This window comes from Anabas testudineus, chromosome 3 (genome assembly GCF_900324465.2).
Source record: "Anabas testudineus chromosome 3, fAnaTes1.2, whole genome shotgun sequence".
In the NCBI taxonomy this organism is placed as follows: Eukaryota; Metazoa; Chordata; class Actinopteri; order Anabantiformes; family Anabantidae; genus Anabas; species Anabas testudineus.
Window position 1 is genome coordinate 18,583,258 of NC_046612.1, and position 25,657 is coordinate 18,608,914.

A 25,657-nucleotide genomic window follows, 5' to 3' on the forward strand; every position below is an offset into this window, starting at 1 on the left:
ATTTCACTGTATAAACTGGAAAGAAGAAGAGAAACTTTTGCTCAAACTGTGGTCACTGTTTCACTCTGGGTTTTCTTCCTGCATGTGAACTGTGACAGGAAATGTATGTGCAGGTGGTGTGAGACTTGGGTCTAGTGTGTGGTGGGAGGCTCTCACAGGTCGACTGTCAAAAAAAGTACCTTGCACTCTTCGTCCAACAGATCCAAGATTCCCATCTTGGCCTCAATGAGGTTGATGCAGGGCTGATTGTCATAGAAGTCAATCAGAGTCCAGGGGATCTGCTCCTTCATGTACTCCTCCTGCTCCAGTTTGAACACATGCTGTGCACACACAGTTAGGGATTTAGTTTCACACTGTGCAGCTATACCAATAAAAGAACAATTCTACTAATGATAATGATTATATTCTTGACTATGACACATGCTGCTCACCATGTTGAATTGTTGCTGGAGTTTCTCATTTGCGTAATTAATGCAGAACTGCTCAAAGCTGTTGATTTCAAATGTTTCAAACCTTTAGGAAAAGACAAACATGTTACCTGGATGAATAACCTGCTTTGAAAAATGAAACTGCTGCTTTAAATGATCAAGTTCATAAAGGTAAAGTTAAAGAAATAAACACAGTTTTCCTTTGTTTTAATCCCACACACACAAAGACAGACAAATGTGCAGACATACCCGTAGATATCGAGAACCCCGATGAAGGAGTGCTGTTTAACATTGGTGATCAGAGCTTTGTTGACGTGCTCTACGATCCAGTTAAAGAGTTTGGCATAGATATGTTTGGACAGTGCATCACGGGCGTTAGTAGCCTGCAGACGAGGGAGGGGTTTGATATATGTCTCTGTGGCTGTCTTCAGCTTTCTATGGCACAGCCACTGGGCCATGTCCTGATAGGTCACGCCCACCAGCTCACAGAACGCCGTAAGGTGACGATTGTTGGGCTACAGAAACAAGAACAGATTTCAGTCATTAACAGTAGAGGCCAAGCATGATGTCAGCTAGGAAAATGAAGATTTCCTCAATTGGACACATTCCCAAAATATCAATTATTATTTAAGAGATGCACATGTTCATATATAAACTCTTAATTCTTCACTGGAAATTTCTCTTTTATATCTCAGTTTTATTTATCTCTATTACAGACTAACACTGTTCACTCTAGTAGTGTGGTCGATCTAAATGAGTGCATAATGTCACTTTGTCCTTTTATAGATCAAATAATGCGTTCAGAATTAATTATAGGCATAGTCTAACATATTAAAGGCCATCATGTTAATGTTACTGGTAATCTAAGCCTTTAAACCACACAGAACTTAATATTATGTCTTTTTGCTGCCAGAAAAACGCTAGAGGACATTTGACCATTAAAACACTTTAAACTGCTGGTGAAATGAGTCTCAATTTGAATGTATGACAGAGGAGTGAAACCGAAATATGCCTGCCATCTTTCAAACAAATTTCAAAGTTGTCACGTGGTGTGATGGAGACAGAAATTACTGTACTGAAAATTTAGGAACCTGAAAAACTGTATGGCCATCATTCCTCACTAGGATCAAATGAGTTTTAGGAGGTCAGCTCATGTTTCAACACACTGTCATGTAACAGCACTGCAGTTCTGTCCTGAACTTATAAAGTGTCCTTACAGGAATGAGGCTGCTGTCTGAATCTTTGTCCTTTATCTCCACATTTCCCAGATGAAGAATAGCAGCCAAAACCTGGAACAACCCCATCTGATAGGACTCATTAATACCTGCAGAGTAACACACACACATACAGGACACTTAATTTAGTAACACTACCAGAGTTTCAATAACTGTGGTAACGCTAATCTTAACTGCGTCTTTTTATTTTATACTTTTCTATTAAGCATCTGACTTCTGTATTAGAGTTCCCACAGCTTCCACAGACACAGTGTGAATATTTTTACATGTTTATATGTGTGTATTACCGAGCAATGTGAAGGCATTGCGAGTGGTGCAAAGCTCCTTGGTGTCGTCCACACCGTCAATAACGGGGCTGCGGCCTTGCCTGGTGTACAGGAAGTCATTTGCACTGCCTGGTAAAAAAAAAGTAAATAAATTCTCAAGCAGAAATGCATCAGAAACTAACATATACCAGATCAAAGGAAGAGTAAATGTTAAATTTACTGTAGGAAATGTCTAAGCAAGAAATATATGGTCATCCTCAGCCAGGGCTCAGGACAGCCTTACAAGTAACCATAACAACCATCCTGATTTGTCGCCTCGCTGTCAAGTAAAACAAGGACATAAACCATAGTGGCCAGCAGATGTTCAATGTCAGACGCCAGAGGGTTTTTTAAGTGGACATAAAACAGAGATAATAAAACACAGAAGGACATTTTCTTCTTTATTCATAAATCAAACTCTCAAACCCAGACTCCATCAAAGTGATGTGATTTCTGAAAGCAGTCCTCTTTCACTCTGAGACACATCATACAGGATCGTGCAGGTTCACAGTCCTAAGACAAAACTCAACTCCAGGACACGACTGTGTAAGAATGACATTAGCTCAACTGCACGCTTCACACTGAATTAAGACAGGGCGTGTTGCCTGGCAATAAGAGGCATTGACATGCCCTCTCTATTTAGTGAGCCAGGAAGTCAGCAAGAGAGGAAAAGACAGCAGCTGTGTGTGTGTGTGTGTGTGTGTGTGTGACAGAATAAGACACACACAGTGAGAAAGAGCCAACTGAGTGGCTCTTATGTGACAGTGCCAGCAGTGTGAGTATATGTGTGTGTATATGTGTGTGTGTGTGTCACATGACTAGGACGAGCAGGTGCAGGTCCACAGTGGGAGCGCTCTGTATGGGAGCCTGTTCAACCACACAGTCGATGAGTTTAATACGTCTATACTGATATAAAATCTGATGCGTGGCAGTTACTGTTAGTGCTTATTGAAATGTGGAGGAGGCACTCTTTATATCCTGCTTCTATCTTGGGCCCACAGCAGGATCATTTGCTGTTGCCGTTAGTGTTTAAATATGGTAATACTGGGATGTATAAAGCAAAAGACAATAGCAATTAAACTTTAAATGTTTTTTGCCTGACTGAGCCAATGAGTCACTGAGTTGATGTATTTCGGTGATCTGGCAGGTTTCCTGCTTTGCTGGAGCTGCAGTGGCTAATGCAGAGGGAAAGCCCAGTGGCTCTCATGTACCAACAACAGACTGGCTGGAACTTATGGCTATTATTTATTTGTAAGTTAACCAAAATATTAATAAACTAATAAATAAATAAGTTAAATAAATAGTACTTAAGATGAAACAATATTTAATTGTCTCTGTGCTGCAGTGTAATTTATCACTTCTGTCTGTCATGATAATGATGAGCGTTTCCCTCTGCTGCAAGAAAGTGAACCGATTTTCAGCTACTGTTTATGTTATTTATGTGTAGTGTGAAAGCACTTAAAACGAATGCTCAGTTGTGCAGATCTGTGCATGTATAGTGTTTATGTGTGTGCAAATATGTGCAGGAGACTTACTCAGCCTCAGAGCCTTGAACTCTGGCAGATGGGATGATGCACAGAGCTGATAGAAGATGTGATAATTCCTCTCTTCATCCGCCTGGAAGAAATATGAAGACATTAGATAAATGCTATATGTATACATGATATCCACAGATTCATTTTCAGTGACAATGAAAACCTGTTTAAAGGATATCACCTGTGTGCTGGTGAAATATGAAAGGCCTTCATATGAAAGGAAATATGAAGGCCTAAAACTCTAAAGTCTATTACCTGTGACCCGCATTGGTGTTACTACACCCAAATACAGAATGCAAACACACACCTACTGTATAAATGGGTGTTACAGCAGTCAAGCATGTGAAAAATGTGATTACATTTTTCTACCAGCTTCCTCATTCCCCAACGTTATTGTTTATGAGAGCAGAGTGTCTGAGTGTGTTTGTGCATGTGCGAAGAAATGAAATATCCTCTTTATCTAGACACTGCCCTACTGGCTCCACTGGTGAGCAAACACACCCTACAAAAAAGAGAAAAAGTAAAGCTTCCAGGCTCATAAAGAGCTTTACAGTGCAAAGATAAGAAAGATAACAGGAGTGATGCACAATGATGGTGTGCTTAAACATTCGAAACATTGATTTGGTTTCTCTGATCCTGATATTTTTAGGGATGTGAAGTTAACAAAGAGCATTATAAGTTTTCCCCAGTGAAGAGATTTGTGAAATTCTCTTGTTATGAATTCTTCTTATTATGTACTGAATCACTGAAACACTTCTAATATGTGGGATCAGTAACAAAGCCTATGAGGTATTATGCTGTGTAATCACAGTGAAAGGGCGATTTCGTTTAAAATTTAAAAGACAGCAGGAGTCACAGATATGTAAGAACACTATCTGGCCTATCATAGACCTTAATGTATTACTTATGGATCATCTTGTAAATACATCACTACTGACAGCCTAAAACTAATCAGAGTTCAAAGGAAAGAAAGAGTGGATGTGACAAATGTGATGACGACATAAAGATACTACTCAACAGACCATTCAGACAACTTCAGGTGGAACTGAGGTAACATGGCTAAAGGACACAGGGTCATTAAAACCTTTGTTGTGTGATGATTTTTATAAACTTTTGAACTTTTTATTTATCAGTTATGTCTGTAGGAGGTGTAAAAAATTTGATAAGTGAGGGACTGAATGTAAGTCAATGAAAAATCCTAATAAGTATCTCTATGTGTGTAATGGAAACATGAATGTGCATTTTTGCTCTCACCTGAAACACCACTCGTGATTTCTCCAGCAGATACGTCCTCATGTTGGCACCGATGATGCGGTAGCGGCTGTCAAAGCCAATCTCGATGTATTTACCAAAACGACTGCTGTTGTCATTTCGAGTGGTCTTTGCATTTCCAATGGCCTGAGTGACAGGAGTAAAAAACAAATGCTAAAACACACTTTACATTCTGAATTTATTTAGAAGCAACAAGGCTTAAAATATGATATGAACAAAGACTGAGAGAGAAGGAGGCAACTAAGTACTTTCAAAATTACAGTGAAATAATTTTTAGTTAATATGGTTAATATAGTTTTCACTTTAACAGTTTAGCATTTTGGAAAATGTTTCTTTCTTTGTTTTTTTAATTAGATAAAAATATTAAAATACAACCACAACCACCAGGTAGCTCAGCTTGGTATGAAGTCTAGAAACAATGTGAAACTGCTACCATGACTATACAACACAGAACATGCTAATTACGGTAATGAATTTTAGAGGTGCTGGTAGAGAGATTGTCATCTTCAGACACCAATGCTTGCTGCGTCCTTTACTCTTTACAATTCAAAGCTAAAATAACTGGTATGAGTGTGTGATCTCAATTTCATCGTCCAATTCCTATAAATAAAACATAATAAACTCTTTGTTTAAATGTATGTTAGGTGACAAAGGTTTTTTCTAAAGCAGTACATTTAGCTGTTTCTAAAACTATTAGAGCTTAACTCTCTTTAAGTATAGGCTGAACCTGAACTAGGCTGCATTTTATTTGTGGTTAGTCCACACCTGACAAAGCACTGTTATATTTTAATGGATCTATGTCCTTCCATATAAAATAACTGGATCAATTAAATGCTGACAGACATTTCTTGCTGAGCTACAATACGTCGGCAAAGACATCATCTGCAGTCAGCAGTCTTAGTCCAATGGGCAGGACTGATCAATGGCCCCACTAGGAATTGTGAGTAGATGGGTGGGGCCACATACAGACACAGATTTAACTTGTGTGTGAACACACAGGGTTCTTGCTGAGTTAAAGCCAAACAGTCTTTGACTGCAGACAAGGATACTTTCAGCGGTGTGGGTATTTCAATCTCTGCCTGCATCAGCCAAACACACACTAACACGAAATACACACACAGGGTTTGTGATGTTGAAAATGCTGATGCAACCATCTACTCTGCGTCCAGGCTTAGAGGCTAATGTGACATCACTGCGACGAAAGAAAGCTTTCTATTCATTCTCCCAGTTCGTTTCTGATTGGTTCGAGGTGAAAGTGGCAGCTGGGAGGAGGACAGTGATGTTAGCAAAGAGGCTAAAAAAGGATGGACAGCGTGGGGGATGACAGGAGAAAGAGGGGGAAGAAAAAAAGATAGCAGCATATGGACCCAAGAGCGCTCTCCAAACACCTCCTGTCCTTATGACTCTACAGTAAGAAATACACAAATAGACACATGCTTAAGGATAAGATCTGTGTTAGAAGCGCAGAGAGCAGCTGGAGGCCAGAATGACATAGAGTGAGGTGGAGAAACTGAAGGAAAGAGAGTAAGTAAATGCCAGTGGAGAAGAAAGGAGAGAGGACAAAGTGTGTAACAATCATCCCATAGCATTCACACATCAACTGAGCTGGTGATTATACTGCAGAGTAAATAGGCCAAGGAAGCAGGTGTCTGTACGCAAATAATTTTAAGTATACATCTACAAATAAAGAACAAGATAAAAATATCTTAACACATTTCATATTTAAAATGACACAATAGCATCTGTAGGAACAAGTTTCTCTTTAAGAAAAAAGTGAATGTAATCTGAGATCTCTGTCTGCAGATAGAGTCTAGTCCTCACCTCCATGATGGGGTTGGAAGCCAAGACTTTCTCTTCTACGTTGGCCTCACTAGCAGAGCCGCTGACGGTAGCAAAGTACCTCATGGCATATTTGGCTGATACCGTCTTTCCTGCTCCGGACTCCCCGCTCACAATGATCGACTGGTTCCTCTCGTCCCTGACAGGTTAGAAAGAAAGATTTAAGAAGGGTCAAATAAGATGAGGGATTACTTTATAAACACATTAAACCTGGTAATAAATCATAGCCTTTTGAACTATGTGTTACTGAATTTGTGGAGTTACATGGTTAAACATGGTTTCATTATCTGTGTGGTCAGGATTTTTAGGGAGGAGCAGAAATTAAGCTCCGTGAGTCACTGGAGCCACTGAAGTAAACCCCAAACTCATGAAAACCATATTCAAAATCTTATTGAGACCCCATTGAGCATCAGTAACCAGCCTTGAAAAGCCGCCTATTTATGAATATGAGGCAGAAAGGAGGCAACAATCAAGAGAAATAAGATAAATGAGTTGGTGGGTTATTTGAACAATGCTTTAAGTAAGTTAGGACTGAGTTTAAAATTTAGGAATAGGGGTGAAGACCGTGTGAACCTCTGCTGTATTTATTACTATTTAATGACAGAAAGTGTCAGATACTACAATCAACAAACACTGGCACTGCCTGCAAGCTGAACAGGTGTTTCAACAACTTATCAATCCAGTCTTCCCTTTCTGTGCTTGAATGTGTCAGCAGGATGCCTCCTCATTATCCCCAGTACTCCTACTGTTGGTACGGAAGCTGGCTCAGCTGTCAACATTTTTCTTCTGCAAATAACATATTTCTACCTGTAGCTCCTATGGCATCTGTTAGTGTAGGATATTTCTTTGAATGCCCTCTAATGAAGTTTTCTTTTGTCCATTATACCCTTAGTGAACAAAATTAGGGCACAGGTGCGAGCAGAGCAGCAGTAAGAGAGAGAGTTTTTATCTGTGTTTTCATGTCACAGATTAGAAAAGCTCATCCTGGAGTCCCTGGAAACCCTTACCTGACCCCGTCTAGTTTACCTCCACTAGACCTAAAGCCACCAGGACAAGCCTGGGGGCACAGTAAGGATTATGTTATTGATCGCTCCAGTGCATTCAACACCATCTAGCCCTCCCTGCTTGGGGAGAAGTTAAAAACATCTTTGACCCTCCCAGTTCTATGTGACTATTTTAGACTCTTTTATAAATCTATGAATAAATCAAATGAAAAATATTATTAATTGCAAATTCTTTACATTTCGTGGAGAATGAATCACTTCCTCTCAACCACTGCATGTAAGGTCCTCACACACAGATTAGACCAACTGCCCCCCAGCAGTGCTATGTCATACTGGACATACTGTAATAAGGAGTCACTGTCAGCTGCTGCCAGCTTCAACTAAAACTGTCTAAGTAAATGAATGAGGGAGAGAGACTGAGTTCTGACGAAACATGCTATTTAATCCTTTTAGTAAACATGTGTATGCTACTTTGTTCAGGACAAACTACCAAGGGGTGGTCATAAAATGTAGAGAAAACCAGAGCCTTTGAGCATGTGTGATTAAAAGAGGGAGAGAAAGAGAGATGATGAGACCACCAAGAGGCTATTTCTGGTTCAGATTTGACCTACAAACACTGAAGAGAGGGAGGGCTGAGCAACAAGGAGACCAGAACGAAGGCTTCTCAGGTAACACACACAGACACACACTCACCTAGCCATCTGTTTGTAAGCCTCCTCTGCCACTGCGAAGATATGTGGGTCCATGTCTCCCATGTTCTGACCGCTGTAGGCATTGATTATGTCTGTTCCATAGATTGGTAACGTCTCGTACGGGTTGATGGCCACCAGAACAATTCCTGCAACATGTAACACAAACAGAATTAAATTTAAAATACTGCTGCAGGTGATTATTGGAGTTCTTATTATTAGGATTATTGGTTTCAAGTAAAATGATAAAATTTCACATTTGATTGTTAAAAAACATACATGTACAGAATGTTATTACAACAGAAGTGAATGTGACCAGTGTGAATCTTAACAGAGCTGACAAGCATTTAAATGTTCAGTGAAGACAACAAACCATGACTGACTAAGGTTACTAAAGGTCACATACTTTGAAGTTATCTAATAAACTAATAAAACCATACACTATGAGACATCATTTGCCTATTTAGCATGTCATGATAGGTTACCAAAATGATTGGAAATTCTGCTGTTGTCATTATTAAAAATAAATATGAGCAACTTGTCTGATTATTGAATCAGTGGAATGAAGTGAGAACACTGATAACGTGTCATTAGATCCTACCGCAGTATGTGTAGATGAGCTTGGAGTCGATAAAGCGGACTTTGAGGTTGTGCAGCACGGCTGGCTCATGGAGGTAGCTGAGAGCTGTGAGGTCATTCTCGCCCACCAGGATGTCGGGGTTTCGCAGGTAAGGCAGGTTCTTTATCTTTTTGTCCAGCTTGTACTCAATGTTCTGAGGAGTTGTATCAAACACAGAACATTTTTAGCCAAAGCATGATAAAACACTAGGAATTCAGACATTTAAATCAAAGGTGGCAGATTAGTATTAGGATGCAATTAGTTATGAATTTAGATGAGATGACACACTTATTCTACAGCAGCGTGTCATGATGTGTAACTTTAACAAATCGTATCTTCAAATGTAAGAACCCAGAACAGGGACTAAAATTTATCTGAGGTGTTCAGATCCAACACATTAAATAAGATTGAGTATATTCTGTGGCTATTGAATAAATATACCAGTTCTGTAAAAACATCAACATTCAACATTTATGCATTAACATATCGACATATTTGTATTTTGTAAAGCCAAGGCATTAAATCTATTGTTACACATTTAAAATGCTCCTTGGGGCATCTTTGCATCTAAACCTCATTTGTGGAGAGTGCCAATGGCAAAACCAATATCTGCTAATGAGATGCAGTGCTTTGAAGTGTCTGCGCAAGAAAGAGAGAAACAAAGGAACAAAGAGAGCTGAGAGCTGAAAATCAAGAGCAGAGGCCCGATTCCTCCCCACCCTGCTCTTCCATCCATACTGACCGCCCCATCCTCGAGCAGGAGCTGCAGGGAGGCGTCGTCATTTTTGTAGTCCTTGGTGAGCTCGGCGGACTTCCACACCTCCTCGGCATCGGGGATCCACACCCGAGCACTCTGAGAGACGAGGAGACAGAATAGAAAATAAAGTTAAATAAAAAACACGTTACTATGATGATGATGATGAGCCCACTTTATCTGGGTCTCCACCTCAGTTCATTCAAATCTTTATTTGAAAGACGGATGTCAGTAATACAGCGTTACTTCCTTCCTTTCCTCGATCTGTTAAAACAGCATGACCTCAGAGGGAACACTGGCTTCTGTGTTTCACAGTCATGAGCACCATGGCTCATAATTGTAAGTAAAGTTGTGGGAACAAACTGTTGAACAAACGGTAGCTCGTAAAGACTGAAGAATGAAGTTGCGGTTATGCTTTTTTGCCTCCCTCTCTCCCACACACACACCACTGTATAACTGTTTAAGGCCCTCTGACTTGTGACTGGAGGTAATCAGCTGATCACAGCGATGAGCCCTGCCAGTCACATGGCCGAGGAATCCAGTTCACAAACACAAATGAATGCATGCACAGACACATACACATGTAAAGAGGCTTTACCTCTAACAATATAGTAGGAGTTGGCTGGACGACTTTGCAGTGATGGGAGAAGTGAGAGAGACGCCTTGTGAATTTAAAAACTTAAACAGATGAAGTTGTTAAATGTTTGTTTGCATGCAGGTTGCTGGAAATCTGAAAATAAGTGACTGCACAAGCGTTCACCCTCTTTAAAGTAACACACCTAAATCATCACTGGGACAGCCACTTGGTTTAGGAAATGGCAAAAACAGTTATAAGAAGACGACCTGAGTGAAATTAATGTGAAAACTTCCAAAGGGAATGAATAGTTTGACACTAAGTCAGAGATCCAACAACACTGAGGTTGTTTTTCCTACAGAACATTACATAAGGGGAGAGAATTTAAGAGGTTTAAAAAAGTTCAACGGAGCAGATTACAGTGGGGGTTTGTACTCTGTATCTATGCTCACTTTATCTGTTACTAACTAATTAATGGTGCCAGTTCTTTGTTGAACTGACCCTTCAATCTAATTCTGGACTCACCATAAAATATTCTTTTCAAAATGCATACAAGCATACAAATAAATGTCATCTGGTAGAACGTGTCTTCATTCACACCCACACATCCACAAATCCCTACAGGATTAGACGCTAAAACCTTTATGTGTTAAAATCTCAACGTGAAGGAGATTATAACACTTTTATAACACTTTTCTAAACCTCATTTATTTAAAATACCAGCAAGTATGAACTACGCACATGTAACTACTGACACATAAAGGTTTTAAATGACATCCTTTTGATGAAGACTTAAGTAATTGAAGCACATGACGACGAGAGTCTCCATGCAAGTCCAGCAACGATTTCATGGCTCCTTTTGGCTTCGTTACACAAACTGCTGAAGACAATTTCACAGAGGCACAGACAGAAAGACGTTATTGTAGAAGAGCACAATGGGAGGGAAACTGGTTAATTTGGTCAGCTGCTCCACTACCGATCATTTGAATCATGACATCATGGTCACACTAACCCTCGTCTGCCCTCAGTCTGCGTCTCTCTAAATATCAAGAAGAGCTGTAGTGTGAAGTAGCAGCTACAGACAAGTAACTATTTTTCCTGCTGATATTCCAATATTACTCTGCAACTTTTTAAACAGACCTTTACCAAGACAATCCATCGTTTCTAACAGATATTCTGGATGTTTCAAAGTGTTACTGCAGTGTTTTTCTTCCCAACTCCACCCGCAACAAGCCCCCAGGTTGTCCCAGTGGTTTGTGTTTGCCACTGAGTGACAGAAGAGATATAATCTGTGTAAGTTAGAGGACACAAAACATGAAAAATGTAATAGATTCAATGAAAAGAAGTGAAGAATTAAGAAACTATACTGGGTGTAAGTGTATAGAATGATTAAAATGCAAGTTTATTTAAAGTAGGAAAGTGTAAATGAGGTGATAGATGCTGATAGTGAGTGTGTGTGGGAGAGAAAGAGGTGGAGAGAGCGACTGTGTGATAGAGCTCAAACAATACTAGCTTTTCAACATAAAGTATACTGGTTCATACTGAAATTTACTGGAACATTTATCTGATCTTTAAACATGTAGCTGTGTTTACTTATAAGTTAAATAAAAAAGCTAATGATTTGGTTAAATGGTTTACTTGAATCGTTCTTGGACATTTTATCATCTTAACTTGTGCTTTGTCTAACAACCAGCCGCCCTCTAGAGACCAAGTCATTACAAACTGACTTTATACAGCAAACATCGCTCAAACCCACAGATGTTTATTATGAACTGAAGGGGAGATCCTAAAGAATAATAATAAAATAAAAATTCATATTTTAAGTATTTCAACATCAGCAAATAGAGGGACAAGCTGACACAGAATATATATGATGCTGTGAATTATTTAACAACCTTACAGTCACTTCAGAGCAAACAAAATAGGAAAACAAAATGCAGCTGTACAATTACAGGCAAACATAACCTCTATGTCTGTCTCTCTCTATCTCCCTCTCCACTTCCCACCATTTTGCTAGTCATTTCACCTTTTTGGTCCCAATAGGACGCTGTCCCAGAAGCCAGCCTCCTAGCAACAGAGAGAAAATAGGAAGAAAGAGCGAGAGAGAGAGATGATGGGTGGGGCGTGATGGAGGAGGACGGAGGCTAAATATAGCACCAGTAAGTTCTGAGCAGCATCACACCTCACCGAGACATTGGGTGTGCTACTGAGCACACTTCCTGATCCTGAAAATCATCCCCCCTCTCTCTTACACACACACACACACACACACACACACACGTTTCACACATCAGCAGGTGTTGAGCACAATTATCCTGAATTAGTTAACACTGAAATATGCTGCCAATCAGCTTTTTGTCCTGCACCAAGACACAATGTGGGATGTGTGAGTATAAAATGAAATAAACAGACAATTCAATACAGCTGCAGGGGAAATGAATCACATTTAACAGATTCCCCTGGGTTGAAAGGACAGAGGAGAGATGAAGGATGAACACAAGTCCACAACACACACACACACACACACACACACACACACACACACCACAGATGCTGGCAGACATTTACAAGCTGCAAGGACACCATCCTCCACAATGAAACCCAAGCTGGAAAAGTGGAGCGTCTGAAAGCTAGAGAGAAAAACAGGATGGGATGAGTCAGACTGTAGCCACACTGTATGACTTAGACGACAGATAGACGATAGTCAGGCTGGTGTATTATGGTTGGCAGATGAAGATGACAACAGTGAAGAAAAAGACGTCAGAGCAACTGTGACGTCGGAAATCATGTGATGAAAGTGTCTCTGCATTGGGCCTGCTCATCACATACTGTATGTCGCATGCATGAGTGTGCAAGAGGATATTGAGATTAAACTAAAAAGATCAGCATCAGATCACTATCTGCATCTGTTCAGTAACATCTGAACACGTCATCTGGAGTAAACTGTCTAATTGCTTTCCTTTTAACCTAACAGCAGGTTGTGAAGACGCTGTTCGGTTTGGTTATTACACTAGTTTAAAGGGCGACTCCAGTAATTAGGTATTTGAGCTCAGTAAGGTCAAGGAAAGGGAGAGATTTTGAAAAACGATGATAATTTTCACTATTATTTTTCCAATTACTTTTTCAGTGAATCAAAAAGATTTCAGATATTAAGAGTCCAAGGTGACACCATCAAATGTCCGATCAATCATCTCAAACAAAGACATATTCAATCTAATCTAATCATATTTCACAATGTAGTTTGATACTGATAAATTGTCTGTGAATCAACTAATTGATTATTTGTTAAAACTGAAACTCAACATCCTGTTTAGCTGAAGCCCCTGTTTTTATTTATCTTTCACACACCCACCTTATAATAGAGGCTGTGTCCTACATCTTCAGTCTCTGTGAGCACATCAGTGTAATTTTCTCAGACTTTAAAAAGCTTATTCAAAACCACACAAATCATTATAGCACTGTGTTTAACTATGGACTGAGAAAAACTACATGTGAGTAAAGTTCCAGGATGACTCGAGTGGGGACAAATCATAGGGCCAAATAATTGTGGTAATTTTCTTTATTTTAAGAGACAATGATGACAGTTATTATTTGTTGTTACTACACTTACTGGATATAAATCAATTATGTCATGCCAGTTTTTGGCTCTTATCAACCATCCATCCATTATCTTAACCACTATTCACGTTGGGGGTTGCAGGAGTGCTGGAGCCAATCCCAGCTGTCACTGGGCGTGAAGCAGGATACACCCTGGACTGGGCTGGACAGGACCATTGGCACTCCTATAGGCAATTTAATGTCACCAGATAATTTAACTGCATGTCTTTGGACGGTGGGAGGAAGCCAGAGCACCCAGAGAAAACCCACACAGACACAGGATCAGCATAGGAGGGCTCCCGACAGCGCGGGACAGTGAGGTTGTTCAACTGGATGCACAAATTAAAAATGCACAAACTATCAGAGATATCTAACTAACTACAATTATTATTCATAATGAAGAACAACAACAACAACACACTATTAGCAATGTACTTGTTTTATGACACATGGGCTATTTTTTCACAACCCTTTATAACCACTAATGTTGATATCAAGTGATGTAGTCAATGAATTCAGTAATTAAATAAATTACAATGAATAGCAAGATGACTATATGTACTTTGGCTCTTCAGCACACAGTAGTTGTCAGCCGGTCCGTTCACAGCAGGGAAAGGCTGCTGGTGAAGGTACAAGGCTGTGGTGATACTAATCCTGGTTTAAGTGAGATAAAGGATCAGGACCTGATTAGGCTAACTCAAGGTTTAACACTGGCTAATCTTATTCCAGTCAACTACACCGTGATTTCATTACATTCACATATGGTTACACGTTCCCCCTGCTGCAACTGCTGCAAACACACGACACAACAAAAGCTCCTACTTGCCAAAATCTAAACTACAGAAACATTAAACGTGAGCTAATACAGTAAGATCCCCAAAGGAGATATTTAATAAGAAACAAAAAATATGAATACAAATTAATATATATGCAAGATTAAACTAGTCCCATCCAAAACTGGAAGCCGCAATATGGAACTTTTAAACTAATAAAGACACTGACTGTGCAGTTTTCAATGTTTAAATTAGCAGTTTTCTGCAGATGCAATGAAAGTTGAACCTCCTGTTGCTCTGGATCCTCCTGCAATAACCCTTAGTTTCTGTTAATTCCTGATACTAAAGGACAGAAAACTGAGGTTAAGATCGCTGAGATCGTGACATTCTGAATGAGCCTGTGCACATGTATGTATGTGTCTGTATGCTGGAGGCGGAGGCCTGCAACTGCAGGGTGGGGCATCCCTGAGAAGTGTTTACAAATCTGCACAAAGTCAACTGCAGATTAGAGGGACTTCACCCGGCTAATACTGAGCTCTGAGCTTTCACTGTCGGACTGAAGTCTCCTTGGCCTGCTCTGGCTTCTCTGAACCCTCCAGGGGGTCAGACCACTTTCACGGAAATTATTTTTGAATTATCTTTCTTTCTTTTTTTTCATTGCAATTCATTTGCAAAAGGGAGTTTCAAGTCCAGTACAAACATTTAACCATGTAGCTCAGTCAATCTTTTATTCAATAAAGATATCATGTACATTATCTATGCAGCTAAACTCTGCAAATACAACCATACTTAAGAAGTGACAAGTCTACTGAGTGAAATAACTGTGCTCATTTAGCTGTAAAGCAGAATAAAATAAATCTCGAGATGGACGAATCATGTAGCAGAAAGTCAAGTGGCAATAGATCTTTTACAAATCATGTTACAAAACGGACCAGCACAAACGACAGAGCTGCGGAGGTATGTGAAGTGTTCTGCCCAGATATTCTCAGCGAAGCCGTCAATGGAGTCCCAGACTGCAGAAGCCTCGTCACATGATACCACTCATGTGAGAATCTGCTGTTTTTCTGCTCAGCTGGGCGGACGCAGCGAGATTTAGAAACCTCGGTGCTGGTGGAGAGTCTGGTAGGAAGAAACCTCTACAGTCTGACTACACCCAGTGGTGTTCGCGCTCTAGACTCCTGGCACATGTAGCAGGCTTACGCTCAGTGTGCCAAAGATCAGAGATTCTCTTACTAAGAAGCTGTGGTGCTGCCCAGCATTTAATCACATTAGCTTGGTCAGTGCTGACTCTTGGAGTAGTGTAGTTCACTTGAGTATGTTGTGTCAGTGTGTGAGAATAGGACAGTAGACCACAGCTCGGCTCCTGGTTTATGTTTAAATCAGACGCAATGAGAGACGCTACACTCAAGATGTTGCATCTCTAGAGCATCATTCTACTGTACAAATGATCATTCAACAGTAAAACACACTGCTTCACACCTATAAAGGTGTAAGCCTTTTGAAACCAGACATGTTTCCCTGTCTCTACACAATCTACTTCCCTAATTCTGACTTGTAGATCTACAACAACACAACGACAACTGTTTTCTTCAGAGGTTAATCCTGAAGAATGGTGTGTCAGGACTCCAGATATCCCCCATTAGAGAGCCCCCACAGCGTATTCAAGACCAGAACTTAAAGATCACTTACTAAACAACCACAAATGGGCTAAAATTTCATTCCGAATCAAAATAATTCAATAAAAAAAACGTACCTGGATAAACATAAACTCCAACTCCTGGTCCATCTCGTCTTGTCAAGCCTCTAGCTCATGCTGCAAGTTGGCTGGTTTTCTGAATGCCTCCAGCCACACATGCCACAAGACCAGACACTAACTGATCGAGCGCTGAGCTCCAGAACTCACTGGTGGATGAAACCTTCCCATTGTGTCTGCAGACATAAGCCGCGTTCACCGGCGCGCCCCACAGTTCCTCACCCTGTGACAGATGACTGGCCTTCGCTGCTGCCTATCATCATATCCGGGCTTCCTTCTGTGATCACATGAGATCTGAAGAAGACAGACTCTCAGGCCTTTCCCACAAACCACTGACTTGGCTCCAAATAACAACTGTTAGACAGACGTAGAGAAGAGCAGTGAACTTCTCTTTAGGGTGCTCTGCTACAGAAGAAAAATACATGCAATCACTATTTTAGTCATAAACATACAGCTCTACTCTCTCAGCGTCGGCCTTGGTGCGTCCGTCTGCGTTGTATGCAGAATGACCACATGCCAGGGCGTATACATCATTACTGTGCAATTGCTTTAACTGGGTTATCTCAATAACGTAATGCACATGCTCACAATTAGACGCAGGGAGAAAAAAAAAGAAGCCACTGACTTTAAATAGTGTAAAATTCACCTGATGCGTCTCAGACGACACCTAAAACAAATAAAGCAAAACTCTCTACTCCATAACATATTTATATTAATTATAATAATATAAAGTGTTGATGTTCTGTCTGTTCTACTGAAAATACTGCCTTTTGTTCTCCATGAAATGTCATAAACTTATAATAATCAAGATGAGTTTGTAGATGTTCAATCTGTTGATTAATCTTTGTTTACACATTTTAAATGTGTAAATACCTTACTGTACACTGAGGTTATTTATATCCCCTTAATTATTCAGTCATTCTAAATTTTAATATATATTTTTAGGGATTGTGGCTACTTTACCAAGAAGTGGGCGGCCAGTCAAAACGACCCCAAGAGCACAACAAACACTCATTAATGAGGTAAAGAAACAACTCAGAGTGACAGCTAAAGATCTGAAGACATCATTGGTACTGACTAACATCTGTGTTCATGAGTCTACAGTACATACAACATTGAACAAGCACGATGTCTGTCAGGACACCATGAAGGAAGCTGCTGCTCACTAAAAGAACATTGCTGCACGTCTGAAGTTTGCGAAAGAGCACGTTGACACTCCACAGCAGTATTGGCAAAATGTTTTGTGGACTGATGAAACTATATTGAACTATTTGGAAAGACACTGCACCTGCACTACATCTGGAGTAAAGAAGTGCCAAAAAAAATGTTGAACTATTGCTACATCATCCAATGTCTCTCTTCCAATTTCCAGTCTCTCTTGAAATCGTTTCTATCTTTAAATGGTTAAAGTTTAAAAAAACAAAAAAACACAGGTCTATGAAGTTTTTTTTTTGCTGAATTGTCTTCTTGTGTTTCCTTGTCTGTATCCTTTCTGTTCATGCCAAATACTGCTCCTGAGCCCGGTGTGAAGATTCATTCATGTCTCACCTCCACCTCCAGTTCCTGCTGAGCCAACAACAGACTCACAAATGAAAGCTGTCTGCATTTATCACACATCATGCAACGGGTTTCTTTCCAGTTTAGGTCCAGAAATCGATGCCGGGCCTCATCAATCTAAAAATACAGTATACACACTGGTTGTGGTACAGAAAAGGACTCCTTCAAATGCAGTTTGTATTTCTGAAACTCTAGATTGTGGATGGAAGAGCCTTTCCAGCTGTGAGTCATCTAATGGAGCATCGCTGCACTATTTCCATCACAGTATCCTCCACTTCCATTTCTGCTTCTTGACACAAAGACACACTGTTTTACGCACATTCACTCCTTCCTGGGCTTTTGATCCCAATTTGTTTCCCTTACTTAGCTCAAGTGGTTGGAGCGGATCAACCCAGGTTCACGCCGCTAAGTCAGTCAGGAGCCAAACCTATAGCAGAATCTGATACCGTGTGGATGTGTGCACGTTAACCAAGCAGATTAGAGCCGCTCAATAGGCTTCTATAAACCTGACGCATACACATAAAGGGCAGAGTGTTTTCCAGCCCTCTGTTGGAAAAATAAATCACAGACAGGGGTCTGACTTCAGAGGCTGACTTCTAAAACAGACTGCACCATTCAAAGCAGAACCTGACTCTTGGTTTCCAAACAGCCACACTGAAAACTTTCTCTATGTATTTGCCATTAAAAAAAAAAAAAAAAAAACATTTCACACCAACATTTAAGATTCTTAAGGAGAATGATGCCTGGCTACAAGCCAAGTGCTGCAGGCAGGAGAAACATTGCAGCCTCAGTCAAAACTGGCATTTGGCTGCAGAGCACGAGCGGTCGACCACGGAGAGGTTTCATCCGCGTCCATTCGCTGGCACAGGGTTCAAATCTGTGTCATGTGCTTTAAACACACCGTGTCTGACCACTTGGCACAGCTCGTCTACAACTTGAATCTCCCTGAGATATCTATGAGGAAGAAGAGCGGCTAAAATGTCGAATACACTGCAGCTTAGTGGGGATTTGAAAAAGAACAGCAATTGCCCTCATCACACACACACACACACACACACACACACACACACACACACACACACACACACACACTGTCACGTTTTCACTTCAACACTACTGTTATTCAAGCTGAACACACCAGCTGTCAAAGTAGGGGGATGGGTGACTCATCTCCATCCACACAACACACACACACACACACACACACACACACACACACACGCACACACAGATTTTCGTGTCTCTGTTTCACATTTGCAATCGCAGAAATACATTCAGCAGCAGCTACAGAGCATATGACCCTCAGCAGCAGTGTCCTGGACGCGTATCCGGCTGCACTGAGGCTGCAGGGCCTGCACCAGTCTCACGGCTGGATGCTAAATGAAGGATGCTAAAGGATGCGGCGCTCATCGCAGCATCTCAGCGGTACCCAAGTTCAAGGACTCGGCTCACATCGGCTCACAACCGGGTCAAACCACCGAGGCGAGCAAAGCCACAAACATAAAAAAGCAAGCTCGCAGTGATATGATGCAAAGGTTTCACCTAAAAACCAAGTATTACGGGTTTTATAAGGATGAAACCAGAGCCTCCATGATGGCCGGCACCGCCTTTGCATCATCCCAGCCATTAGCAACCAGTGGGAGATGAAAGATGTAAAGGCCCGGAGAAGAAGACACAACAACCAGGTTGACAGATGACAATAATAATAACAACAATAATAATAATAAAAGAACAGACTAATAAAGGTGATGTCGTTTCACACAGAGGGAGACTGTGGAGAGACGCGTCTCTGTCTTTCCGTCAGCTGCGCCCATTTCAGCGCTAACATGTATATTTAAACAGCCCGAGCATCACACTGCATTAGGACAGGTTTGAAACCAGGTTTCATTCATTTAACCAGCACTTTTATTAGTAAGACACCATTTCCGCAGAGAAAAACCACACAGTTAGTGACAATAACACCGATACTGTGAAGGTATTTGTCGGGACGCTGAAGCTGCCACTAGGACATGGATGTAGCCGACATGCTAGCACCCTGATGTCCACTCCAGTGGGAGCAGCCCCCTCTTTACCTTTGTGTACAGCTCCGACGCTGCCATGACGGTCGCTCGCTACGTCCTTTCTCCGATGTGGGCTAAAAGAAACCGGGCAGGTCTCCGCGCTGCATGGGACCGAGTGTGTGTTTGCATGAAGCGGGGGTGGAGGAAGCCTTTTGTTCGCCGGGACTCAAGGTGAAGATGTGCCTCGTATCCACGGGATCACCTGAAAAGCTTGAGGCTGCTGAGGTTTCGCCGTCTCACTTTGCATTGTGGGTACGATGGATGAAATGATTCAGCCAAACGCAGGAGGCGGCTTCCGTGTGGGAAACGGCGCCCCCCGGTGGCCGAGCGTTGGTAATACAACAACATCTCTTTATTTCTTTTTACCTCATTTCAAACAATTCAATAAATAAATAAATAAATATATATATGTATATATATATATTTGTGACACCCCTTAGGTACAACAACCTAATACTCATGTAAAAGTGTAAGTACTTTCTCCCCCCAAAAAATGCTCCACTAAAAGTAGCAACAACGAATTAAATTCAAATTCTTTTTTCGAGTTAAAGTACTAAGTATCTACTCAAACACTGTTTGGCTGCTGCTAATAACGTAAATGCACAAATCTAGTCCAGATTTGTTCCATGTCTATTTTTTGCAGCAATATAAAATGTTAATAAAAAATATAAAATTAAATCATGTTCAGATTCAAGGGGACACTAACTTAAAACTTACTTGTCTCTGATCATTTCATTTAAAAATTATTGTTTATCTAGTGGCCTTTATCTAGAAACTCACCTTGTATTTAATCACAATAATGTATTATTTAATCACAATAAAATCCACAACAGTAGTTAATGATTAGTTTAGAATATTTTCGATTAGGAATCTGCATCTGCAAAGTAACTAAAGCTGTCATAAACGTAGTGGAGTAAAAAGTACAATATGTTTTAATGACAATATGACAACAATATTGTTGAAATATGCATGTTTTTGTCCATGTTTACAGCACATGCTAGCAAACTTTAGTTCAGTTTTATTTATATGGCATCAAAATTACCTCAAGGTACATAGTAAGGTTAGGACCTTACAGAATTATAAAGTGTTTTCTTTGCTCCGTTTTGAATAAATTATGTGTTTATGTGCCCATTCGTTTTTGAACTGGGGTTGTAAAATGGGTGATTATCGAACAGTGCATAGATCACAGGAGTTATTTATGTGACAAAGATAAGCCTGGATGATGCCAGAAGATCTAATAATGCAAAAAATAGTTAAAACCTTGCTTTAAGTGTCACTGTTTGCAGGTTGCTGGATTGTTGCAAACTGGAGTTCAGATAGTTGTATGATGATACATATTGCCACAATAATTAGCAATTTATTAAATGATGGTATAAAATAAATGTACTAAAAGTAAGGAAAGCTTTGTCCAAAAAGTAGCAACCTACCTAAAAGCATTTTGCATCTTTTGTTTTTTTTGTACCAACAATATGTTCTCAAAGTAAATACGAGACACAGGACACAGCAACTAAACCTTTGTGCAAAACTATTTTATTTACAAAACAAAATGGCACAAAATGACAGCAGGGCAACGATATACATGCACAGCTCAGATTGATGAAGTGTCAGCTTAGATTTCTCACAGCGCAGATAAACTTCATCCAGTCTGTATGAACCCTGAAGAAGCATTATACAGGGCAGAGGGCAAGTTAGATAAAACTACTTTAACTTTAAAGACTTCTGGACATAATTAATAACGCCATGTGTTCCCAGTGCTGAGAGCTTCTCCCAGTTTTTGTTGCTATAGATTTAGAAGACAGATTCCTGCTGACAGGAGTTTATCTTTCAGGTCTAACTTTTCTAGCATGGTGATGCCTCATTCATGACTATGAGGAAGTTAAAACTGATGGCGATGACTGTGTGATCATCTGAGGTGGAACTGCATAACCTCCCCACAAACAGTAATTATCCACATTAGAGTTCATACCTAACCAAGAATCTCTCCTTTTTCACTCTTCACAATACGTTCTTAGTTTCGCAATGTCTTGAATGAACCATTTATCTACCACCCAGTGCTTTTATGTTGCACTCCATGCCTGTTCAATGCACCTCAGTGAAGTGAAATGGAGCTCAGTGAGGTTTATCTTTGGGAGCCCTGTGTCAGACAGGCAGCTCCTTTTGACAAACTGGCCTCTGTGGTCCTTTTAGTATGGCTTCCCTATGTTTAACAATCGCTTTGTTAACGAAACTGAGCGTGGCGCCTGGGTTAATATTCAGCAAATCAGTCAAGCATAATGATAACAAAGTTTGAATAAGGACATACAGTGAATTATACAAATCTGATGAAAATGTTCTAAAAGGCTGGCATCTGCCCCCTGTGTCACACGAAAAGCAAATGTATATATATATATGTGTATACATATATATACAAACACATACCCTTCCACATTGGGAATCCTGATAGCCATACTAAAGCCCTCCAACCATACAAGAATCTGCTGCTTGCCCCCCTCTTCAGCCAGTAAACGTCACAGTGTTGATCATCCACTAGTCGTACAGAGGAGTCAGTCCACTCTTCACACACACACACACACACTCACACTTGGACGTGCTCTCTTTCAGTGCATCTTACATAGAGGAGAACGTGGAAAAGTAAAAATGACATTGACAGAGGGGGCATTCAGTTTGGGGGAGTAGAGAGAGACAAAAACAAGTTGAAGAGGCAGTACAGACAGAGCCAGGAGGGGTGACAAACAAAAAGGATTTGGAGGTGTACGCAAGACAGTTTGTTTTTGTTGGGTGGGGTTGGGGGCAGAGACTGGGCATGGATGGTACTGTGAGGAGAAGGAGAAGTAACGTTACAGCTCTGAGAGTGGAGAGGGTAAGGGCTGGGAGGTGCTGCAGTAGCTGTTTAGGCTTTATGTGCATCAGCCAGCCAATTTACTGGCCACAAGAGATGGTTTCCTCTGGGGCAGGTCCTGGGGGGTGGGGATGTGGTCCCCTGTAATCTCGGTCTTCTCTGGTGCAGCCGTTGGTAATTGTTTGTTCGTTATCTTCGCTTTGGCCATGTTGTAGTCGCCCGAATCAAAGTACTTTTGCTGTAGAGAGACAAGATTCACATTATATATAAAAAAAAAAAAAACAACGCACAGATTTGGGACCTTTCAAAGATTTAAGTTTCAAATATTGCTACAATTCAATCATAACTATTTGAATACTTTTTCATGAGAAATGCATTGTGTCTTTAGCAAACAGCATAACAACGGCATTTCTCTTATGCCCATTTTGATCTTAAGAAAACAAACAACAACTTGTTTTTTTCCCTGAAGTGTTTGTTATGGCCCTCACTTTGTGAGCATGCAGGCACACATGGTCACACACGTGAGCAAGCAGAGGTGCTATACACAACTTTGCTATTGTTGTGCATAAATCTGCTGATTGACTGTTGGCAATGAACAAAGGCAGCGTAGACGACTGTTAGCAAGTAAATGTGGATTTGAAAACAAAAAAACATGTTGAGAATGTATCACTAAGGCGTAAGAAACACTATGTGCTCATTTCACCTCAGGGATACACTTAATATATTTGTTTAAGCACTAAATGTAAGCATAACTTTTGTGTGAAAAAGCCATATGACATGTTTAGGCTATAGTATTTGAGCTTTTTTAGCAGATAAGCTAACTTTACTTAATACTGTAACCAACTATTATTTTCTTTTTTGGTTAATGTATGAATTATTATCTACTCTAATAACGTTAACTATATAATTAACTCATTAACTTGTATTTAATAACTTAACTTTTGTCAAATGCGAGTTAAACAACTGTTTACTTAGTCTTAAACGCTGAAATTATTCAATTCTGATTGAATAAACTGATAAAATTTATGACATATACCATGTCAAGAAAAGCCAACTACATGTTTGTTTTACTAGATAAAAAGCGATAATACATTTGGTGACTCAAAATGTCAATCTACATATCATTTAAATACTGTACTATTAAATACTGAAGTGTAAAGAAAACAATCTTTTTCAGTTTAGTTAGATAAGTTGAATGACTACTTAATAATACATCAAAAAATTGCTTGTTCATCACAAGATATTACTAGAAAATTCATGTAATAAAAACCTAAACTTTAGTACTAATAAAGCTTCAAACTGCCTGTTCCCTGGCTACTGGCCTATGCTTTTAAAACTGTGACAAAACCTATAGATGTAAATCTTTATTTCAGCTATATTTTAAACTGCTAAGGCGGTTTTTAAACGTTTTAGAGACGTTTGTGGTGCTGGTGACTTGTATTGTGTTACTCAGAAAGGTATTTCTAAAGTTGTGTCTATCCTCATTGGTATAAATCACATGCAGTAAAAAATAATGTGCAAGTAAAGAGACCTTACATTAAGCAAAAACGTTGGTCGCAGGGTTACTCAGGAGATAACTCACCCCTTTCTGGAGACGCTTGCGAAGCAGATCAGAGCCTCCAGGTTTGTGTCCTAAATTTGGATATCTAGCCTTCAGTTTAGCCTCCTCAGCCTTCTCTGGACTGATCATCTTGTCCTGAACATCCTGAAAACAGGCAGAAGTATGAGGCCCTTGAGCTAAAAAAAAAACACACACACTGCAGAACCAGAGAGTACATTGGTCAGGTGCCACCAGGCTCCCACTGAAATACCTGTCAGCTGATGTTATTATGGTATAGAGAGATTTTTTTATTACAGAAATGTACACGTCTACGTTTAGCTTAGTAAAATATACAATTACTGTGCAACAATGAATGGTGGACATCATATTAGCAAATGTATACAAACACGCCTGTGTGGTCAGTATTGAAATCACATGTTTGAATTATTCCCACTGTATTTCAACTTCAAACTAATAGAAACCAGCGTGTGCCCCCTCTCTCACGGAGTGATGTACACACTACATCTATACGACATGTCCTCAACTTGGCTGTGTGGGTCAGGCCACCGGTTGGGATTTACCTTCCCAATTACTGCAATATCCCTCACTATTAATAGCTGAGACGTTTAAGTACTGCACACAACGCAGTGAAAAGGGAAGATAAGTTCACTGTAACTAGACTTCGAGACAGAAAGAGGTCTGCCGGACTGAGATAAGCCAACGTTAGCGGCTGAGCTAACTGCTACCAGCTTCCCAGACACGCAGGGTAAATGTCATGACAGTTAGCTTTGCGGGTAGCCAGGTGCTAACATTAGCTAGTGTTACCTCTGACATTCACGCCAACCATCCGACTAAATCGCTGCATTAGCAACGGGCACAGCAGGGCAATTGCCGATAACGTAATGTCCTCACAAAGTTTCACGAATAACGTGAAATATTCTGTTGAGGGATTAATGAACTGGCTTTATTCGTGGTGTCAACAATAACGGGCGCGGGGGGCGAGGAAGCGAAGCTAAGCTAAGCTAAGCTAAGCTAAGCTAAGCTAACGTACATAACGAAGCTGCAACAAAGTCGCTGCTGCTGCTCGACTGCTCACACACTGACTGTACCTTCTCATCCACCGATGTCTCCTCTGGAGTCTGCGTTTCCTCGTTATCCCCCGACATTGCTAATATATCGTGATGATAGACGAGAATGTTCTCTCTGCTTTGACAAGAGACCCACAAATCCCCCGCTCCGACTTCCCGTGTCCACACCAGTGACGCCGCGCGCTCACTCCCGCAC

The 25,657-nt window shown here is 40.4% G+C and overlaps 2 protein-coding genes across 10 annotated transcripts in view; both read right to left on the bottom strand.

Moving 5' to 3' along the window:
• myo5aa (myosin VAa) overlaps window positions 1-20,240 on the bottom strand; it is a 42,114-nt gene extending 21,874 nt beyond the window's left edge. For all 9 annotated transcript variants that reach the window (XM_026378212.1, XM_026378213.1, XM_026378206.1 and 6 more), the window contains exons 1-12: window positions 20,007-20,240; window positions 9,669-9,779; window positions 8,909-9,080; window positions 8,312-8,456; window positions 6,597-6,753; window positions 4,758-4,901; window positions 3,504-3,585; window positions 1,951-2,058; window positions 1,646-1,752; window positions 678-943; window positions 432-513; window positions 180-320 (exon numbers count right to left, since the gene is read on the bottom strand). In XM_026378212.1, coding sequence (XP_026233997.1) covers window positions 180-320; window positions 432-513; window positions 678-943; window positions 1,646-1,752; window positions 1,951-2,058; window positions 3,504-3,585; window positions 4,758-4,901; window positions 6,597-6,753; window positions 8,312-8,456; window positions 8,909-9,080; window positions 9,669-9,779; window positions 20,007-20,033 — 1,542 coding nt within the window. In that variant the 5' untranslated portion in view covers window positions 20,034-20,240. The remainder of the gene's footprint in view (window positions 1-179; window positions 321-431; window positions 514-677; window positions 944-1,645; window positions 1,753-1,950; window positions 2,059-3,503; window positions 3,586-4,757; window positions 4,902-6,596; window positions 6,754-8,311; window positions 8,457-8,908; window positions 9,081-9,668; window positions 9,780-20,006) is intronic.
• A 1,262-nt stretch (window positions 20,241-21,502) lies between these two features.
• On the bottom strand, window positions 21,503-25,657 carry LOC113174834 (cAMP-regulated phosphoprotein 19-like). The gene is made up of 3 exons (XM_026378989.1): window positions 25,483-25,657; window positions 24,416-24,538; window positions 21,503-23,071 (listed from the first exon to the last, which is right to left on the bottom strand). The coding sequence occupies exons 1-3, from the start codon at window positions 25,537-25,539 to the stop codon at window positions 22,901-22,903; spliced, it is 351 nt and encodes a 116-aa protein (XP_026234774.1). The 5' UTR covers window positions 25,540-25,657; the 3' UTR covers window positions 21,503-22,900.

Coding starts and splice junctions, on each gene's coding strand:
- LOC113174834 (XM_026378989.1), bottom strand. CDS start 25,539: ATGTCGGGGGATAACGAGGAAACGCAGACTCCAGAGGAGACATCGGTG. Junction 24,539..25,482: donor AGACATCGGTGGATGAGAAG/GTACAGTCAGTG, acceptor GCCTGTTTTCAG/GATGTTCAGGACAAGATGAT. Junction 23,072..24,415: donor GCAAGCGTCTCCAGAAAGGG/GTGAGTTATCTC, acceptor GTCTCTCTACAG/CAAAAGTACTTTGATTCGGG.